Raw genomic sequence first — 20,565 nt, forward strand, 5'->3', positions numbered from 1 at the left:
AGCACAAAATCCGAAGACATGAGGGAAATAGCTATTTCATCACTCATGTAGCAATAAAATGTACCTACCAACACCTCAAAATATGCCTTATAACATGTTGTATTATTTAACCTGTACAAAAAAGTGTATAAAACAGAGTTTAGCGACTGTTTTATGCAGTTGCCAGGCATAGTGAAGACAGTTCCATTAAATTACTGTGCCTGATAGACAAATAGTCCACATTATTGGGCAAATTTAAGGAAAAATTAAGTAGAATAAGTTAAATTGTGGACTTTTCTTAAATTCCAGTGCTAAAATCAATTTCACTCTTATATGTGTATCGTAATCATAATGGCACGTAGCAGCCAGTAAGCTAGCTACACAGCTAATGGTTACAAAATCTTCCTCTTAGCACAACTCGCCCACTTACATTTCCTGTGCTTAATTCAACAGAAAACCAATGTGTAATCAAGGGTGCTTACATGCATGTCAAACTTGTACTAATTTTAACATCTAGCAGGCAAATTTTCTTATCGGTTTATTATCTCTAAGCTAATTGCCTGCTCATTATAGCCTTGGATTTAGTTGACAAATATGAGTAAAGTATACATTTTCTCAACTATCTTTTTGCCAGAATGTGAATAAGCATATCTCACATCAATGTTAAACAATTTCTTGAAAATGTAAGTGTAGTATTAAGCGTGTGTGTCCTTTGACAATTTCTACTGCATGTAGAAATAAGAAATAAGATTTGACACAAGACACATAATCCTGCCATACTACTGTATTCCATCTTTCAAAAAAGAAAGACAAGATTTAATATTACTTAACAATATGTTAAAAGTAGCCAGTTTGGCTTCAGTGTTAATACAATATACACTCTATAACAGACTGATAGTGTGAGTATTGTTCTTTTTCAATTTCATTCTGAAAGTATTCTGATACAAGCTGGCTACAGGTCAAAAATAAAGAAAACAAAAACTGTAACTGGTACACTTTTACTCAACAGTTTGTTAAACAGAACTTAAAAACCAAAAAAGAACATTGTCAAGTATTACGCCTTCCTCCTCTCTGTGAAACAGGGGGGTGGTGGTGATGGTGGTGGGGAGGGGGAAGAGTGGAAATCAGCTAACCAAGCCCATTCCCCTGTCAATCCTGTGGATGAGATGCCGTGCTAGGAACAGGAAACGATGGGATAGTAAGCCACAATATCTCAAATACAGCTTTTAATTCATTACATTTCTCTTTTTTTGTAGTTTCCATTGTCTCTTTTTTTGGGAGGAAACCATCCAGACATAGCAAGCATCTTTTGACTACAGGAAAGCCAATGTAAGAAAATTATTTCAGACCATGGCTTTTTCAGTCAACGCCCAACTCAGACTAAAAGCACACAAGCACGCAAGGAAAACTAATCAGATGTCAAGTAGCTTTTTGTGATTCTTTTTGTGTCATTTCATTTCATTTTGTTTTAGTTCTGCAGGTGGATCAGTCCAGATGGATCTGTGTTGGAACCACACAGTGACAAGAATAAAGCAAGGCAGCGTGGGTGTGATTTGGGCACAGCAGGAGAGAAGTTCTGGGAGGACAACAGTTGGGTGGAGGTAAATGGACAAGGGTGGAGGGTCTGGGGTGAGTTTGTATAGCTGATAAGGTACTGATTGTGTCCTGACAGTCACTCACTAACACCCTCAATGTGCAGCAAACGTGGCTTTCTTCAAACTAAAGTTTGACCAGTTGATGGAAAGCCGCTGACGGGTCTGCCGGGCAGAGTCCAGGCAAAATCTGAAAATGAAAAAAAAAAAAACCATACACAGATGTATTCTCCATGTGTTTTCTAGTGGGTAAAGTATCCTATAGGCTTAATAAACACCCAGAGTGATTTTATTTCCTCCTAAAAACATTTCCAGGCAACTCCTCAGAATATTTTTCACAAGTTAACATACACAATTGCTTTCAGCAGTGCAAATTTCTTTCCTTACATTGCTAGCCAGCTATGAATTTGGAAATAGTACTTGTATATGAGTGATTTTGTACCTTTACTCATGGTAAAACCCTACACAAACTACATCAACTGCTTGATCCAGAGAGAAATATTTGAGAAATCTGAATTTGGAAGGTACCTTTTGAAATACTCCACCTCCCTCTCCGTCTCGTCCATTTCAGTGCTATCGAGGTCGATGTCTTTGGGCAAGAATACATCATCTAATACAAAACAGAAAACATCTCATTTCAAATATACTTTCTTTGTAGGAGGCCTATGAAGGTCATGTACTGGATACCATTTCTCGACTAAGCTGCCGCAGTAAGCCTGAGCATGCATTAGGGTATTTTAAAATTTTGTTTAGAGCATATAAGCACAAGTGCATTAAACAAGTCCCCCTGATTCCTGCTCATGGTAGTCGATGTAAATGAGATCAGCAATCTGCGGAGTGCACACATTCACTAACCACGCTGAGGTTATACCACAGAATACCCAGGAGACAACGAGGAAATAGATGTTGGCCAGTCAAGCTGCCTCTGAGTAAGCTATTTAGGACACTGTTCGTATGTCCCTCACCTATTATGATGTCTGGGGAGCCAAACCAGCTACTTCAGCAGTATAAATGGCCATTGAAACCAAGATAAAAATACTGGACATGGACTGTTATATCGTTAACACACAAATAAATCTTCAAAGTATGAGTGTGAACCATAATGATACCAACCTATTGAGCTGTTCTTGTCCCCCTTCTTCTTCTTGCTCTTCTTGGTCTTGCCTTTAGGTTGTGGGGACTCTGCACTGGGAGGTTTGCCGTTCTGCTGGGTCAGCTCAGACTGGGAGGCTGGAGGGGGAGAAGGGGAAGGGTTCGACACCGGGGGACCTTTCCTGTCCTCCTTTATTTGGGTAAGAGGTTGCTGTTGCTGTTCCTGCCTTTTTCCACTAGCACTTCTGTTGGCGCTCCTTTCTTCCCTCTGTTGTTCAGTGGTCGGGAGAGAAGCTAGAGCCTCGGCCGGCCTGACTCGCATCGCTTTGGTGTCTGTTGAAGTGGTCAGGGTCAGGGCGGTACCGTTAGCTACCTTTGTAGGCACATCAGAGCTCTTGGGTGACTCAAAGGCTCTCTTTACTGCAGCCTCACAAGTGGCCATCTTTGTAGACTGCTTGGCCTTAACTTTACCGTTGATGTCGAAGGGAGATGTAGAGGTGCCATTATGGAGCGGGGCAGGAGAGTGGGGGATGTTGGTGTCAGTAGAAAACCCCTTTTCAGTGGTGCGTTTTGGGCTGTGCTGTAAGTTGGGCTGGTGTACAGGGTCGAATCTGGGTTCCTTCTGGTCGGGGAGGCGGATGAGGGTTTGAAGCAGCTGCGACTTTCCGTTGTGGAGATTATCTAGGACGTTCTGAGCTGTCTGTTTGAGGGGTTGTGGGTTGTTTTGAGGGGGGGCTGTGTTTTCCTTCGCCTTCTCTTTCTTTTTCTTCTTGGCTGCACGATGTTGCTGCAGCTCCTGCAGCCGAAGCAGCTCCTTTTGAAGTGCTGCCTCTTCCTCTTCCTGCCGCTGCCGACGCTGCTGCTCCTCCAACAACTGCTGCTCCTCCCTTTCGCGGGCCTCCGCTTCCAGGCGTGCCTTCTCCTCCATCTGAAGCACACAGAGACACACTTTCAGCGTAATGACAACTGCAATCTTAGCTATCGACAAAAAGATCCCTGTTGTATGCACAAGAAGAGTTACCGTATTTCCAAGAAGTTTTGAGAAGTAAGATAACGTAAGCTTTATCGTCCCCAAAGGGAAATTTGCCTCGATCTGTAATGCAAAATTTTACAGCCGTACAACTACAGAAATATAACAGAAGTACACAACTAGGCACAGGAGAGCCGTATATGTTCAACCATGGCGAGAATGAGCTGTTGTTTATTGAGCAGCATGGTAGAAGTGGGAAAAAATGACAGTTTCAAACAGCTGCTTTCGCTGGAATCAGTATCAGGATGATTTATAGCCAAGTAGGTTTTCATATACAAGGAATTTGACTTGGTGTTAAAGTGCATAATGACAAAACAGTAACATCCATCCATCCATCCATCATCTATAAACCGCTTACTCCTCATTAAGACTGCAGGGGGGTTGGAGCCTATCCCAGCTGACTTAGGGCACAGGTCACCAGTCTATCACAGGGGTTACATACACATATATACTTGAATTTCCCTCAGGATTAATAAAGTATCTATCTACCTATCTACATATCTACCTATCTATCTATCTATCTACAACAGCACTTCTATACAATATCATGTTGAAATATATGAAGTTTAATAGTTTTATTGTGCAGCTGTCTGTTATCAATAATCAGCTACATTGACCAGTAAAATAAGTACATTGCGCACATTTAACAGTTTTCTACCAGCATTCCTGACTTACATAATTTTCAGTCACAGCTTTTTACCATCATAAATTTTTATGTTCCTCATTGCTCTCCATTAAAACAACCTGTTCGCGATCGGTTCATTTTGTGCGGAAAACGAGTCAAACGATGCATTAAACGCTCCTGTTTGTGTCACGAATTTGCAGCAGAAAGTCTGAGTTAACAAAGAAAGTTGAAAAACATTGTACCTGTTAACTCTGACTGAGGTTTTAGTTTTTGTCGACTCACACAAAGAAAGTCTGACTATGTTAAACTGGCTTCGTAGTTCAGTCCTCAGATCTGCTAAACACCGTAAACACTACAAAGCTGCGCCGGTGTAAATACAAGCATTCTGTCAAATTTAAAATCCCCTTATAATTTTTTGATTATAGGTCCGGGTCCGTATAGCTTGAAGTCTGGGTCCAGACACAGGGAATGGTCCACCAATTAGTGACCTTGGCTCTATACAGTGGATTAAACGAAGCCTTGATTCAGAGAAGTTTGCCTCGAGGAATTTTAGTAATCAAATTACTCGAATAACTCGAGGAATCGTTTCAGCCCTAGTAAGGTTCTGCTCCTCAAGATACAGGAACAGCAGTGGTTGTAGTTGCAGGATCTGTAACGTCAACCTTAAGCCTAGATGTATCCATCTAAAATGATCAAAATCACACTGGCGGTGATTTTGATTATTTTAAAAAGGTCTCTGAATTGATCACAAGAGACAGTTACCTTCTTCTGTTTATGCCTGGCTCGTTTGGCTGCCTTAGAACTGGAAGCAGGTTTACTGTCTGCACTGTTGATGAACTGCAGCAGGTCCTCCACCCGCCTGTGGTCCTCCACTCCACCATCTCTTTCTATCACCGGCTGCTGCTCCTCACGCTTGGGCTGTTCCTCTTTGCGTTTTGTCAGACGCAAGCGCAACTTCTCCCGCATCTCTGCATAGTTTCGACTAGTAGGAGCAGCTGGAGGCTGTAAATTAAAAAAAAGAGAACGTTGAAATCAGTAAGGGTACGATGAATAAATTCTTGCATTACACTAACCTACAGTTTCTGATTTGTAAAACTGTTAATCTATCCATGGAACTTCCAAAAAATTGGATTTCATAGTTTTATTTGTTGTTTATTTTTGCATCAAGATCACATTAGACCAGGTCCAGATCAAGTCAGTGAGCTTAGATGGGTCAAATCTTGAACAGAATGTCATACAGAGGCTAAAGACTCTTTAAAGCATCATTTTTGATTTGGAAAACCATTATTTTCTGTGTCAAAATGTAAAAACAGGGACATTTTACAGCTTTTTTTTGCATTTGGACCACTTTAGACCAGGTCCAGATCAAAACCTCTATGATTGGATAGGTTGAATGTGGCGTAGATCATATTTTTGTACCAACACAGCTTTTACTGGTACAAACTCGATCCATGAAGGCCCTATCCAGCAGCCCAGTGGACTCAAAGGATCCACTGTCGATGTCCCAGGACCAGACATAACAGGACACCCATAGAGGTCCCATGTTTATGTAACAATGATCAGAGCTGTTCTGGCAGCAGGTCCAGGTGGTTTTTATGTTGTGGCTGATTGGTGTATATTCCCATGTGTTTTTGCTTTATGTTATGTACAGTAAAAACACATGAAAGAATTCCAATAAGCTCTTCTAACTTCCATCCTCATAGAAAACATACTGATTTCAGACAAACATGTTTATATCAACAGGTAATGCATGCATCTTACCCCGCCGTGGCCAAAGAATTCGCAGTAGCAGCAGTCACAGTACTTTCCTTCTTTCTGATTGGTGGAAGTGGAGGTGGAGGAGCTATGCTCGGAGCAGCTGTCCTCGTCCTGGCTCTCTTCTCCATCATATGGCTGGTGCTCGTATGCTCCATTCCCTTCGCAGCGATGACCTTCACAGTCAGGGTCACTGAAAGACATATTTGAAACCACCTCATGTGAATATCTGCCCTAACGTTAAAATATTGTGGATTTTTTTCCTGCATCTCAAAAAACAAAAGTCACCTTTTCTATCACATTAGTCTGAGTTGGTGGGCTTACCTGCAGACACTGGGTGGGGCACTGATGGGACCGTCCATTGAGGAGGCTGGAGGTTCTGCAGGTGGGAGGCACAGACCCTGGTGGGACTCCACGAAGTCTGGGACTGGAGTGGCCATCTTTGGAAAGGGCTGTGATCCCATTGTGGGGAGGTGTGTGGTGGGTGCTGGAGGTAGGGTGGGGCCCGAGAGCGGAGGAAGGGAGGTCAGTCCTGTGGAACTGTTTCTAGGGGCGGCTGAAGTGGGTTGCCTGTGGTCCTCTTTACCGAGATTATGAAATACATCGTCTAGGGGAGACAAAGGCAAAGAATTAGACTATTTACCTTTTCTTAGTCACAAAACCAACTTTGTTAAAACACATGGTCATGCACAGAGCTTCTAAAGAAAGACACAAGTAACAAGTAAGCCTTGTTGTGGGAAAGTAAATAGCCAACATTTGGGATAATTGGAAAAAAGAGAGGAAAAAATCTTGTATCAACATTAGTAGGTTACACAGGGCTATAGAGTTGCAAAGTGGAAGAAGCAATTTTGGGAAGTCCTGACTCTGAAAGTCTAAGGCTCTTTCATTCCCATAGATAGTTCTAACCAACTCATAGTTGGAATACTTCTATAGCCTGGGTCAGCAAATGGTAAAACTTGAACAATAACTGAAGAAAAAAAAAGTTTTTACTTTGTTGCACAAGTCTGTTTAAATTTAACTGACTAAACTTGCTAGGAATTTGCTTTTTTCCGGCTGTGTGAATTAGTTGTTGGTAGATATTTTTTAGTTTAGAAAGTATTTGTTCAACAGGATGCTTTGTAATTAATTCGATTTTGTTACAACAGTTAGTCATTTTTTGAACAAATTGATGCTTTTTTTTTTTTTTAAATGCTTCATAGGATGACTGAGATTTAATGATTTGGATTACAGGCAATGTCAAATCACTACATCATATATTTAACTTGGATGCTAACATTAAACTGTGTGTTCATCCTTATATATACTAACAACAGTTGTGCTGTTAAAGCAGTAAAGTTGTTCACAGCTTCCAAAAGCATGGCTGCTACGCTTAATGCTGAGAAAAACAGCATCAGGCATCCATCCTACATCCTTTCTCATTTGAATAAAAAGGACCAATTACCTAGAAACTATTGTCATAGAGAACCTGGGTGATTATTCTGCTGAACAGAAGCTAATAATGAATGAGAAGCTTAATTTTTACATTTCACTTAAAGAGCAAACCGCTTATCTTAATGGTTTAAACAATGGATGCCACACCCAAATAATAACTGTAGGTGTGATGACTGTCTAATAATGTAATCATAAATCATCAGTACAAACCTAACCACTACTCCTACTTCCTATATTACCTATAGAGTTGGGTCTTTTAGATGCTAGATGGATGGGTGGGTTATTACTTGACTGGACAGTGGTGGCAGTACAGGACACGGAGGACGTGGAGGCAGAGGTGGCCATCACCACTCGGTTGGTCTCCATGAAGGCATCCTGGAAATTGTAGAGACACTTTTTCTTGGCGCCGCTCTTCTTCTGCTCTTTGGCTTCTGAAGAGGAGCACGATGACGAGGACGATGATGATAAAGACGACGACAGTGACGAGGAAGAGGAAGGGGGCAGAGGTGTGGGCAGTGAGGGATGTTCCCCTTGGGGGCTGATAGATGACGTTGGAGGGAGGGGGACATCAGCGAGAGGCGGTCCAAGCATGTCACCTGTACAGTAACACACAGCCATCATTGTAGGAGGTTTTGCTTTGAGATTTATTTTCGTTTCAACGATCATTTATGCTCCGCCCGAGTGGCTCACCTGGCAGAGATTCAGGCAACAGCACAGACGGATTCCAGCTCTTCATCACAGCAGCATCCCACAGATTCTCAAACTTAAGCGAGAGGCACTGCAGCGAGCTATTCCAGTCACCTGCTCCACCTGCACCACCAAAGCAGTTCTGGTATACATGCTCTGGTAATGACGCGCTGAAGGCTGGCTGCTTGGCCGCTGAGTGGTTTGATGTAGGGTTTGGGGGCAGAGGCTTCAGGAAAAAAAATGCCATTAGTTGGGGAGTCATGAGATGAACAGGTCTGAGCTGGAACACAATTCAGTTTTGGATCTCTTCTGGGTTTTTTCCTAGACTGGGATCAATGTGTCCCCTTGTGGCAGACATGAAAATGACAGTGACACTAAGCGAAACTAAAACACAACTAAGCTTAGCATTGTTCCTGGAACCTTAAAAAAGTCCCCGGTGATAAGGAAATGAATAAGTTTTTCCTTAAAGAGATGTCGTAGCAATAATTTTACACACTGATTAGTAATCTGATAGAAAAGCGTACTTATGCCTCGCCTTAAGGACATACAGGCTAAAGAATTATCCTCACCTTGTTGTGTGTGAGAGGTGGACTGGGTGGGTAGAGTGTAGGGTGCAATAGGGGCCGGGAGAAGTTGTGTAAGGGCAGGTGGCCGTGGATGTGTGGGTACAGGTGGAGGGCAGGGTGGGCAGGAGGAGTCTTGCTGTCTGTAAAGAACTGGTGTCCGACAGCGGGGTGAGGCGCAGCGTGGAGTCGACTAGGGGGCAGGCATGTAGCAGGGCCCAGGGTGGAGGAGCTGGGGTCCTGGTTGCACACGTGGCACTCACAGGCATGCTGGACCTGTTCTACCTGAGGGTGGGAATATAAATTCAAAACCAAGTTGAGTTCTGTTCTGGAGAGCTTGGTCCCGTCAATAAATATAGAGATAATATACGGCTCCCAACACTTAACTTATTGATATACCCTGTGTAAATTATTGAGATGTAAGAATAGACAGTAGAAATGCAAATTATTAACCCAGAGAGGGGGGAATTCAATCACGTATGTTTCCTAACTGGACAGATCAATATCCTGTAAGTTTAGTTGAATTATTGTGATGTTTAAGTGTTCCCTTCATTTTTTGAGCATCTATTTGTACGCGGTAGAGGTGTGTTCCAATCCGCAAAGATTCTTTTCAGCTGTGTTTAGGATTTGATGTTTTTACTTTTCAATAAGTACGATGAAAAGAAATAATAATTTCCTCATTTTACTTCAAATACAGTATCAGAAATGTCTTCTGCCACACTGACAATAATAAATGTAGGCAGTGATGCATTTGGTGTTTTAAACACTTTACATGTGTTTCACGCTTCGGAACAGTTCTGTCTTCAACTGGCAGGGATTAAGGCCAGTTAAAAGTAACACTACCTTCTTCATTATGTCTCAAAAAGTCCAAAAAACCCCCAGTAAACTACACAGATCACTATCGTTTCTTCTTAGGTGTATAAAACCATTTAAAAATCACAGATTGTGTATGTACAGTAGGTTAATTTGCTGGATTCCCAAAGGTGGAAAGGTAAGTGACAATGTGGGAATACCTGTTGGTGGCTGTAAGAAGGCGGAGGACTGCTGGTCTGTCCTGGAGAAAGCTCTTCCTGCAGCCCCGGGGGCTCCCCACTAACCTCACCATTAGCTTCCTCCTCATCACCTTCTGATGAACTACTGCTGCTGGTAATGTGAGGAGACTGAGAGAGAAACACGTAGAACAAGGAAGATCGAATGAGGAAAATTGATGAAGAGCAGTAATCAAATGATTTCCCAAACTACCCACTCATAATGAATATTAGCTTCATCATGCAGAAACCTGGAAGGGAAATTCTCAACTACTCATTTTTTAAAAGTAGTGAACTCACCCCTGCCTTCAGTGCCATGTTTTCACCTTCCCCATTTAGGTCATTATGGATGCCGTTCACAGCAGCGGTTACAACGCTGTTGTCCTCATAACCGCTCATAGGGTAGATGTCCCCGAACTTACTGGACAATGGAGGCACTTCATCGTCATCACTAACACTGTAGAAAGAGAGGAAGAAAAAGTCAGGTTAGGGGAAGTGAAAGAAGGGGAAAGTGTTTTTCATAACAGGACAGACAAATTATGCTATACACCAGCAGTCTCCAACCTTTTTGCACCACGGACTGGTTTCAAGCAAGATAATTTTCTATGGGCTAGTCATTGTGCACATAAAAAAAATGATAGCTTTCTTTCATTTAAAAAAAAGTGTCTTAAACAGATAAGATTACTTTTTATTGCTAAATATGTATTTACTTTTTCTTCTGTCAGCCTCTTCATGGCCTCATTTAATGGCTGGACATGAAAACTGACAAAGTCAAGTATGGAAAACAAGTACAGATGGAAGTAACAGGAAGACGATCTAGTAATTTTTCAAAATAAAACACCCTGCAGACTCCGCTAGACATAATTATAAAACAAAATTTTTTTATTCTTTCTTTGCGACCCGGTGGTTGGGGGCCGCTGCTTTACACAATTTAACTTTATTTTAAAGGCTGAGCTGATAATATTGCGTTTTATCTCTTTGGCAGCATGTTAAACGGCTGGCTTACAAAGTGTTGGTATCCCCCTCAGGTAGAATGAGCCGTGGATGCTGCTGAACGGTGATGGGAGAACTGGAGTTGGAGCCAGATGCTGAACTGCCGGAGGAGAGGCTGGGAGGGTGCACCTCTGTTAGGTAGTCCCGGGGAGGTTCCCCTTGTAAGGGCAGCTTGATGTGAAGGTCCTCGGCAATGGGAGAGTCCATGATGCCACATGTTAGGATGTGGGAGAGACTACAGTCATCACAAGTGCACCTGTTGAGAGAAGAGCTCAACTGTGATAAAACGCAAACTGCAATAATTTTAACAGCTAAATCTCAAAACTAATATTTTATAAAAGTATTTAAAATAACATGGGAGAAGCAAAAGCCCCTCAAGACAAATGTGTTTTTTACTGTTGAAAAATAAAACAATCCCACTCTCAATTTAAGATTTTCTTTTTATAATTCTCTGATTAGGCCAGACATAGACATAATATTTAGAATAGTATCAATTCTCTGACATCTCAAAATCGAGGTACACAATCTTTCATTTGACACAAGAAAATTACAACCAGTGTTGAAAAAAAAACAACATTTTCCCAATTTTAGGCGTGTTTAAAATTTACTGCATGATCCCAGGCCAAACAATGACACATCTGTGAATCCTGGAGACTCACCTTCTTCTGTAATTGCAGTTTGGACAGTCTGGAATACTCAGACGAGATGAGAGCATTCTCATAGTGTCTGTGAAGTTATTATCTCCAGCAGAGGACTTCTTACTGTTGGGTAACTTTTAAGAGAAGAAAAAATTAAAATTGCCTGAAGCATACAAATGCAATTTTAAATCCACCATGACAGCCTCACATTCTTTTTGCATACCTGTTCCTCTATAAATCTTCTTTGCTTGAAGAACTCCCAGTCCTCCTTCAGCATTCGCTGCTTCGTCTTTAAAGTCTGGAAGCAGGCAGATAATGAAAGCAGCACAATTTTGCAAACTTAACAAATCAAAAGACAGAATGAAAAGTTGAAGAATTTTAACTGACTTACATTTTTGCTAATCAAGGACTTGTGTGGCTCTGTTCTTTGGTTGGTGGGACTCTGACCCTCCACCTTAAAAAGCAGCTGTAAAAGGTACAGATAAAGTACAGTAACAACACCATAAACCAAGTACAATCTTTATGGAAAGATACTTTTACTTTCTATTTGCAGTTTTATCTTGAATGTGTGTACCTGTTCATCTACATATTCATCGATCTTCTTCTCACATTCCTGCCATTCAGCAGCCACTGAAGCCATGTCCTGCTGCAGCTGCTGGTAGCTCTCTAACAAGGTTCTGTACATATCTTCATTGTATGAATCATGGGAGGCTGTGCCATGTCTGTAAAAACAGGATTAGGAATAAGCCCAGTACTGTGGACACTTGTTGAAAGGCACAGAAATAAATAAAGACACCTATGTCTGTTAACAAAAAGCAATAGAGCATTTGAAAGTTTAAAACCACTATGTGCTAAGGTAAACTATGAGCGGGATATATGTTAGTTAAGAAATCATAATAACGGCTGTCTATTTCATAGTTATATTTTTGTTTAAACAGAAAGAATGTCTTACTTCAGCTGTGCAATGAGAGCCGGCAAACTGCTGTGTAAGATCGGTTCAGAGAAAACTAGACTCTCAAAAAGGTGCTTGTTGTGCAGCTCCCACGTCACCTGAAATTTCTGGAGGTGCTCATTCTCCTGTAAAAGAAATAGAGAAATAAAACCAAAGGAAGTGAAAAATGGAAACCAGAAAAGGTTTGGATTACAATTAAAACATTAACAGAAACAAAGGGTGAAGAATGTCTTGATTAAGTCAAACATAATGTCTGTTTTCATACTTGAGAAGGGATAAATCACTGCTGGTCAGCCGACAGGTTATCTCTGACACAAAAGGCAAACTAACCAGGGTGAGCAGGAAGCTGCTGATGGTGCGTGCAGCTTGGCAGAGGGCGCTGTACTCCTCTAGCAGCAGGGAGATGAACTGGTGGGCTTGAGGAGGACCCTGGGCTGCAGCCACCGTCCCTGATGGTCCTGTAGTCTTGGAGCCTGCAGAAAGGTGCTTCAGTAGCCGCACCTTCATTTCCAAGACGTATTCTCGAGCCTGCTGCTCCAGCCGTTGGTAGAGCTGATAGGGGTCCTTCTCACAGAGTCTAGACAAGAAGAATAAAATTTCCAACAATGGAACTTTAGAAATCGCCATCTGTTGTCATAAATACACAATAAATCTGGATTTCTTTCCTTAATCTTCTTTGGTTTACAATGACTCCTGAATTAGTCACGTCATGGTTCAACGTATTGTTTCAACAGGTAAACATCCCATTAACAAAGTAAATATGCTCTTTTATGGGCCTTTTAACCTGTCTGACTACTCTAAAAGAGGAAGCAGGTTCAGATTGTTGACATCATAGCTTTCAAAGGCTCTCACGCCTCTGATTGTTTTTGGAGAAGCTTGTTTCCTGCATCAACAAAGGCTTTTACAACTCAATAGAGACCTCTAGTGGAAAACAGACCATAAAGGATTATAGAAAGAAATAAGATGGCGCTGTTCTTGGTAATACCTGTCCACCAGCTCCTTCATTCCCTCCTTGTCTCTCTCGAGTGGCTGGTCATGGTCATCTGCAAGTGGAGTTCCTGTCTGTCGGTAGATGTACCGCACCAAATAGCGAACTTCTGACCAGTGGTTCTGCAGCTGCTGCGACTCCCTCTCTGACTCAGCAGAGATCTCCCTGCATTTTCCATAAATTCATGAAGATTTCATTAAAACGCACAAAGAATAAACTCACTAAGCAGAAATGTAAAATGTAAATGTACTCTGGAGTAAATCGATCTGTACTGACCGCCTCTCATTGCAGGCTTCACAGCTGCATACTGTATCAGCAGGCATCGGTGCAGTGAGGTCCGGGGCAGGGAGCATGGGTAGTGTAGGCGCAGCAGTGGTCAGTCTGTCCCCCGTGGCCGCCTCCTGGCCCAGGTTTCCATTACCCACAGGCATGTGCAAAAGAAAGTCCTGACTCTGTGGACAATATGACAAACATCACTTGAAGACGCATCGTGTTCGGAGTATTAAAGAAACTTAAAAATGTTGGTGTTGTTTGGTAAATCAGAGACACTGAAGATGATAATGTGTATCACAATTTGATTTCTAAAGTCTAAAAGACAAAACATGTGAGCAACACACACTGAAATGTTTAGCAGGTTTAAAATAGGGCAAATAATGTGAATCTCAATCTACTCTCTGTAATTAAGGCTACTTTTTGTGATTTCACTGATTCTCTCTCACTATGGCTCATTGAGAAAGATTATCTTTATAAAGCGGGTCGGTTGGTCAAAGAGGTCTGGAAATTGCTAGACATCAGAATTCCTTTCTACTGTGCTACAAGGCCAATAAAGTAGACATACTATGAGCTGACAAATGAAGGTTTATGGTTATGTGAGTGTCCTTCACCATATGATGTCCAGAAACAACAAGCAGGATGGTCATATAAAAGTCACAATATACATTTCAACAAATTAATAAACAAAGCATTTTTAAATATTATTTTTTATATATCTCCATGACAGAAATGTCCTATTATGATGGATGGAACCAGCCAATTCAAGGAACAAGCCTTGTGCCTCTGTCAGAATAGGTTTATGTGAGCATAATACCAACTATGTATCTATATAATTTACGACTCACACAACTTTAGCAAACATCTTTCATTTTACCCTTTGTTCCACTGCAAATTCAAAAATGGTTCACAGGCACAAATCCTCCTAAATTTGTCAGAAGTTTCAGTTAGCAGAGACAAACAGCACTATGTCTGCTGATATCAGTGACTACGACTATTAGACCTCCGCCGTAAATATGTCAAGTCAAGTCAGTTCATTTACAGAGCATGTGTAGAAACAACAAATGTTGACCACAGAGACATTAAAAGCATCCTTTCTACAGCTGCTTCGTCATTAAAGTTTTCCAGTTACTTGGTCTTCTTGACAACAGGATATGATGCTATGAGTCAGCATAGTACAGCCCTCCGGTTACATTCAACTGAACAATACATTCATGAGGAAACCAAACCTAAACCCAACATCCAAGGCCAAAGCACCAACATTTACAATGGAGCCAGTTCTACAAAGACACTGGGACTACTACAATGTAATTTTGAGTTAAAATACAACAATCACGCTTAATACTGGTCAGCTTAAGTCTACATTTGGATATAAGACTTTTTTTAAAATATATATATATATATATATATATATATATATATATATATATATAATTATAATATATATATATATATATATATATATATATAAACGTACAGTCAAATATGCCACAAATAAATCCTGTTTAAAAAATGGGATTAGCAGAGATGAGTAAACATTCCCTCTGACTGGTAAAAATGTTTATTTGAGGATAAAGTCATAACCCCAAAATGTACCTTAATGCTCAGTATCAATAAATGACAGCACGAATATAGAAGCTGCGACAACAGTATCTTGCATTAGGTAGTTCTTGAATACAGTGAATATCTCTTAGGTTTTTTTTTTTTTGCAAATCAAATCAGCCTGTAAAACAACTGTTTGCAAAAGAGATAATAAAGGTGGTTCACTTCCTTTTTAAGTTTAGACTCTGTTCAGGACTCGTTAATACCCAACAGCTTTAGTAATTACAACCAATAATTACACCCTTATAAATGCAGCCCAAAAGAAGAAATGCGACTTTATATTTCAGTGGAAAAACATGTTGAATCACAAGATTTTTCCACAGTGACATTCGTGTTGTTCTTACAAAGACTCAAGCTGAGCACACATCATGGGCAGTCCAACATAAAGAAGCTCTTTATATGAAGCAGTTAGAGCCTTCACACGCATCATGTTGTCGATACAACATAACCCTGAGAAGACATTTACAGTAACACTCTGATGTGTGAAGGAATCCACCAACTGCAAACTAGAAACCATCTAAAAGAAAGGAATATACTTGAGAGTAGGCCTGCAAACTCAGTCATCTTCAAGATCAGTTATTCTACCAGCTACTTTTTTGATTAATCACTTCAGTTTTCTGACAATAAATAATCACCGAATGCTGCACTTGAGACAAACTGAAAAGGTTTAATGAAATAACCATGTATGCATTCATTGTGTGCTGTATTGACCCACAACAACATTGTTTGTTCAAGGAACGTGACAAATTGCAAATGTGAAGAGGAAGCAGCTAGACGCAGTTATCTAGTTGGCTAAATCACAGCAAAGCCATAAATTAAGTTATTGTATTTTCACCATTATATTGTCTTTGCAGCAACAGCTGCTGTTCATGATTGCTGCATCTGTTTGGGCCATTTTGGCAAAGAACCAGAAGTTAAGAGCTGCATCATCCACTGAAAGACAGCTGGGAGAGTCTAACTGCAGATATGTGGCACTGGTGCAGAGATAGATACTGTTAGAACTGTGGAAACTGGAGGATTTGAGACACAGCCCTTTCAGTACAGCCACAAACTTATGTTAATGTTAAAATCTCTTCAGCGTCTTACCCCCAACGAGTGCTCCAGAGCAGTGTGTCTGTCCTCCTTCTCCACTGTGCGCCTGCAGTCAGAGCACACCCACAGAGGCAGCTGCAGGGCACTGGGTGTTTTGGCGGGCTGTGCTGTACCGTTCTGGCCTGAGATGCCTGTCTCTGAAGGCACGACACTGTCTTTACGCTCACATCGGCATAGGAGGCAGCGATCACCAGCTGTGTAGGGCGCTCGCTGGTTCAGGCCAAACGTGAATGGGGTCTGTGGTGGGTACATTTGGAGGAAGAAAGTGAGAGAGAAAAAAAATACAGTGAGGTACACACACACTTTAGCATTTGCATTAAGTTGCTGTATGATTGCTTTTCAAAATAGCAAGCTAAATCAAAAGAAGAAACTGTGAGTACTTGTAAATACTCACATTTTACTTTCTATTTCACAGAAAAATATGAATATCTAACTATGTTACCCGGTGAAGATTGTCAAATGAAACCCTATCTCTAAAAATAATGCGCCACATTTTAATTTTTAAGGAAAATTTAAGTTTGCCAACACCGATTCCTACATTGGAAACAATCCAGTATATATTAACTCAGGTCAGACGCTAATCTTTTGTGACCCACTTGACTCCAGGTACACCAGCTGTCTAAACAGGCCCATTGCACTCCATTAAATCACTGAAACCTTTTCTTCATGTGCAGCCCCGTCAGTCAGTGAAGCACAAAGGAGCACAAACACATAATTAGCAGCCAGAAGCTTTAATTAATGATATCCACATTGATGGTATTTATCAAAGAGTAAGACGGCTTTGGGATTTTTGAAAAATGATTGCTTTGAATCCATTTCAATTACATTTTATAGGTGTATCAGTTGATCCCACGAGATTCTGAATCTGTGGGTGCTGTGGGTTACTCAGCTTCACCCACTCCTGCAGCAGTGGTATATTCTGACTGAATAAGTGAAGCACCGAAAAGCAGAGCAGTAAGTCCAACTGCTGGTCAATCCCCCCCGACAACAATGTTCACAAGCGTATGTAGATATATTGCAAAGATCAAACTAGACAACAACCGAAGTAGTTCATGGATTGATTCAATACAATAAGTTTCTGCTTACAATTTATTACAACAATGAACTTTCAAAAATTATCATAATGTGAGTGCTGCCTGTCCCGGGGTAATTTCTTATCACCTGAACAAAAGCAGTGTTTATAACATAACAAAAAAAAAACCAACCAGGTGTGGTGACAAAAACATAAGGTAGTTCAGGCCAGCAGCCACATGACATATTTTCGACAAACTTGGAGCGTATTATTTTGTGTGCTGAATAAAATGCTTTTTTGAACGATACACAAACACAAAATCAGACTTACAGCCCTATTCAGTGTTCACGACTCTGCATGTAAATGTGGCATCATATTTGGACAAACTTAGCGATGCACATGGTAATATCTTTTGTATAAACTCTCAAACAGACTGATGTAACTGCCTCATGTAACTTTACCTATGACAGAAATTTGTATATACGCAAGCACAGCTCATTATTCACAGCAGTAAGACATACTTTTTTATAAAGTTCATGTTGTATGCTTTTTTCTACCTCTTGTGCAAATGTTTTGATAACAGTTACTAAAAATATGGCACAATGAAACTAAAAGCTGCTTCAGAATTATCAGCACTAAATCCTACTACTCCTAAAAGAAAGGCTGCCATTGTGCTTCAGATGTGCAGATCGAATACAAATGTTCAAGCATCTTGATGGGCTGCTGTTGCTGAAAGAATAACTGTATTTGGAGCAAGTCCCATAAGAACCGAATATGCTTGAGATTTGTGATGACTGTGTAACCCCAGACACTGAATGTTTTAAATACATTAAAAATCCAAGAAATTAGCAAATCAGATCAAATCTGGGAGCGTACTTCCTCATCTACTGAACCTACATTTCTGCCATCAGGTGTAAATTCGTTGGCAAATGGGAAAGGATTTTGTGAGAAAAATCTTTAAGTGCTGTTCGATGAACTTCTGTAAAACCTGATGTAAATTTACCTGAAGGACTCCGGAGAAGTCAGCGTTCACTGGTCCTTCTGTAAACTGTGGTGTAACACTGTTGTTCACTTTGACCTGAGGGACAGAAACAACTCGGTGTTTACAGTGGACTGACCATTTGTCACTTATTTGGCTGAATAATTGGAGCCTGTAAAACTTGCAATAAGAAGGAGTTAAAAGTGAACCACCTGTCAGTATTGCTGATTTTGTTCTGGACCTATGGTGAACTCATTATGTGTGGCCATGTGAGCATGTACTTCGGCTAGACCAGCCTTGGGATGCAGATAGACTGCAATATCAACATAATTTGTCCATAAATTAAGTCTGGATATTCAGGAGTGAGCACATGCAAATTCCAATAAAACATATTCCTCACTTTACCTAAAATGTCTACAGTATGTAGCCATGCTGACAGTTTGCATAAAATGACAGATTTTAAACTGATAACTGAGACCCAAGAATTAAATTCAACTTAACAGTAGATAGATGGCTATGGCAATATCATATAAACAATACTACAGCATTTTCCTGCGATGAAACCTTATTAGACAAACCACTGTAGGCATACAAACACGTGTGTAGTTACTACTGTGAGCAAAACAAACGCACTGTGTGTATCTCCATCATATGCACATGTGCTATGTGGAAGTCTTTGATTACCTAAATGGTGACAAGAGTGCATTAAATATGCACTAAAGCACAGAGAGCACACTTCCATGCAGAACAACTAAGTAACTGAGGGCTACATTTGCGATTTTGTGTGACCAAGAAGGCTAACAACATCTAGGAGCTCATCTATTTAACATAAATCTGCTACAAACAAAACAACATCCTTTGGTATCAGTGTAAGTTGTTTAAATGCCAACTGTAAAGTTAACTTCGACAACTGAAGTTAGTTTGGTGGATTAGGTCCGCCTTGAGCAAATACAACCCAGTTAAACTTAAAGCTTTATAATCCAGAAACCTCAAAAGGTGACTTAGTGAACACACTGAGACTCGACAGAGATGAAGTTGCTAGTGTTCTTAACTGTTAGCATTAGCTAGCATTGATGTTTATCTGTGTAATAACAGCCTGTGAGAAGATTGTGTTGAACTTAGTAGTACTCTAGAACAATCTTGGCTTGGCTAATTTAATCTCCACCTTCGTGGAGTGTATTAGTTCACAAATAAAGCTTCGCAGCGTCCATGTTGATGTGGATAAAGCTACGATCTCGGAACTTAAGCTAACGATGGAGTCACAGCATTCGACCAGGACTTAAGCAAGTTAGCCTAATGTTTATGCTAGTTCGCAACAACACAATAAGGCTAGTTTAATAGCTCGGTTATATCGCTTGCTGGCTGGCACGGCACTCTACAGAGCACAACAACCACCACTAGCTGTAATTAAGCCGGTTAATTACAGGCTACGTTGCACTTTTAGTTAGCTAGCTGCCTCACTCGCATCATTCTCGGGCCCGAATCAGATGTGTCGATGATAACGCTGCTAGCTAGTCGCCCCCGTTTTGACATCCACCGGTTAACATTGTGTGACAACTTACCTCTCCGTTTAAGCCCGTGATGGACCCCATATTCCCGTTGCCTGTACTCCCAGGTGCTAAAAAATTGACGACAGATGCCGGTGTTGCTGTTCCCGCACAGCCCAGGGCCGAAGCAACCCCGGCCTTGCCACCGCTGGTATTGCAGACAGCACTGCAGCTACTGCCACCGCCCCGCTTGTTCTTCCTGCGTTTAGCCCCCCGTTTAGCATCGGTTGGACTCATTTTTTTCCACGGAAGAGGCGAGACAACTTGCCGTCCAGACTTGGCAGAGTCTCAAGCGGAATGCCTGGCTCGATCACTCGGGTGAGAAACCGGGATAACGATTTAGAGACCCCCAAAACGACAGACACTCAGTCCCATCAAAGTGTAAGCCGACTTCATAGATTCCAATATGGCCTCTGTCTGGACTGCCTCAACCAAGCTTCAGCTTGCGTAGTACGCAACTGCGCGTTCCCCGCCCAGGCGCTTCTGGGAAATTGAGTTTTTTTTGTAAGATCACATTGTAGAAACCTAGAAGAAGAAAGTTTGTTAAAATAAACATTTACGGTAAAATAAATAAATAAACAACCCTCATAATTAGTCTACTTGCTTTCGATTGTTTACTCAAAATTTGTGTAAATATATTTACTCAGTTATAAAATAAATAAATAAACAGAACTGCAAACAGCACATTTTAACAGCAGAGGGAGCGCGCA

General features: G+C 41.0%; 1 protein-coding gene across 2 annotated transcripts; it reads right to left on the reverse strand.

Annotated features, from left to right (window-relative positions):
- Positions 1–748: 748 nt before the first annotated feature.
- Positions 749–20,269, reverse strand: fam193a (family with sequence similarity 193 member A). 2 transcript variants are annotated; one of them, XM_023293541.3, is made up of 23 exons: positions 19,871–20,269; positions 18,333–18,407; positions 16,312–16,554; positions 13,630–13,805; positions 13,351–13,518; positions 12,696–12,942; positions 12,366–12,490; positions 11,988–12,135; positions 11,805–11,879; positions 11,637–11,711; positions 11,435–11,547; positions 10,789–11,031; positions 10,083–10,239; positions 9,768–9,914; positions 8,761–9,039; positions 8,195–8,417; positions 7,792–8,100; positions 6,398–6,680; positions 6,080–6,266; positions 5,081–5,320; positions 2,685–3,591; positions 2,100–2,181; positions 749–1,761 (listed from the first exon to the last, which is right to left on the reverse strand). In XM_023293541.3, the coding sequence occupies exons 1-23, from the start codon at positions 20,090–20,092 to the stop codon at positions 1,668–1,670; spliced, it is 4,818 nt and encodes a 1,605-aa protein (XP_023149309.2). In that variant the 5' UTR covers positions 20,093–20,269; the 3' UTR covers positions 749–1,667. The 2 variants fall into 2 exon arrangements, with proteins under 2 accessions (XP_023149309.2, XP_023149308.2); XM_023293540.3 differs by having other exon boundaries at positions 7,744–8,100.
- Between the last annotated feature and the right edge of the window lie 296 nt (positions 20,270–20,565).

Source organism: Amphiprion ocellaris, chromosome 4, assembly GCF_022539595.1.
Source record: "Amphiprion ocellaris isolate individual 3 ecotype Okinawa chromosome 4, ASM2253959v1, whole genome shotgun sequence".
Lineage (NCBI taxonomy): Eukaryota > Metazoa > Chordata > Actinopteri > Pomacentridae > Amphiprion > Amphiprion ocellaris.

Bases quoted from the DNA above. Each gene is read 5' to 3' on its own strand.
- fam193a (XM_023293540.3), bottom strand. From the start codon at position 20,092: ATGAGTCCAACCGATGCTAAACGGGGGGCTAAACGCAGGAAGAACAAG. The intron at 6,267-6,397 runs GTAAGCCCACCA...TATGTCTTTCAG, and splicing joins GCCCCACCCAGTGTCTGCAG to TGACCCTGACTGTGAAGGTC. The intron at 5,321-6,079 runs GTAAGATGCATG...TTTAATTTACAG, and splicing joins AATTCTTTGGCCACGGCGGG to CCTCCAGCTGCTCCTACTAG.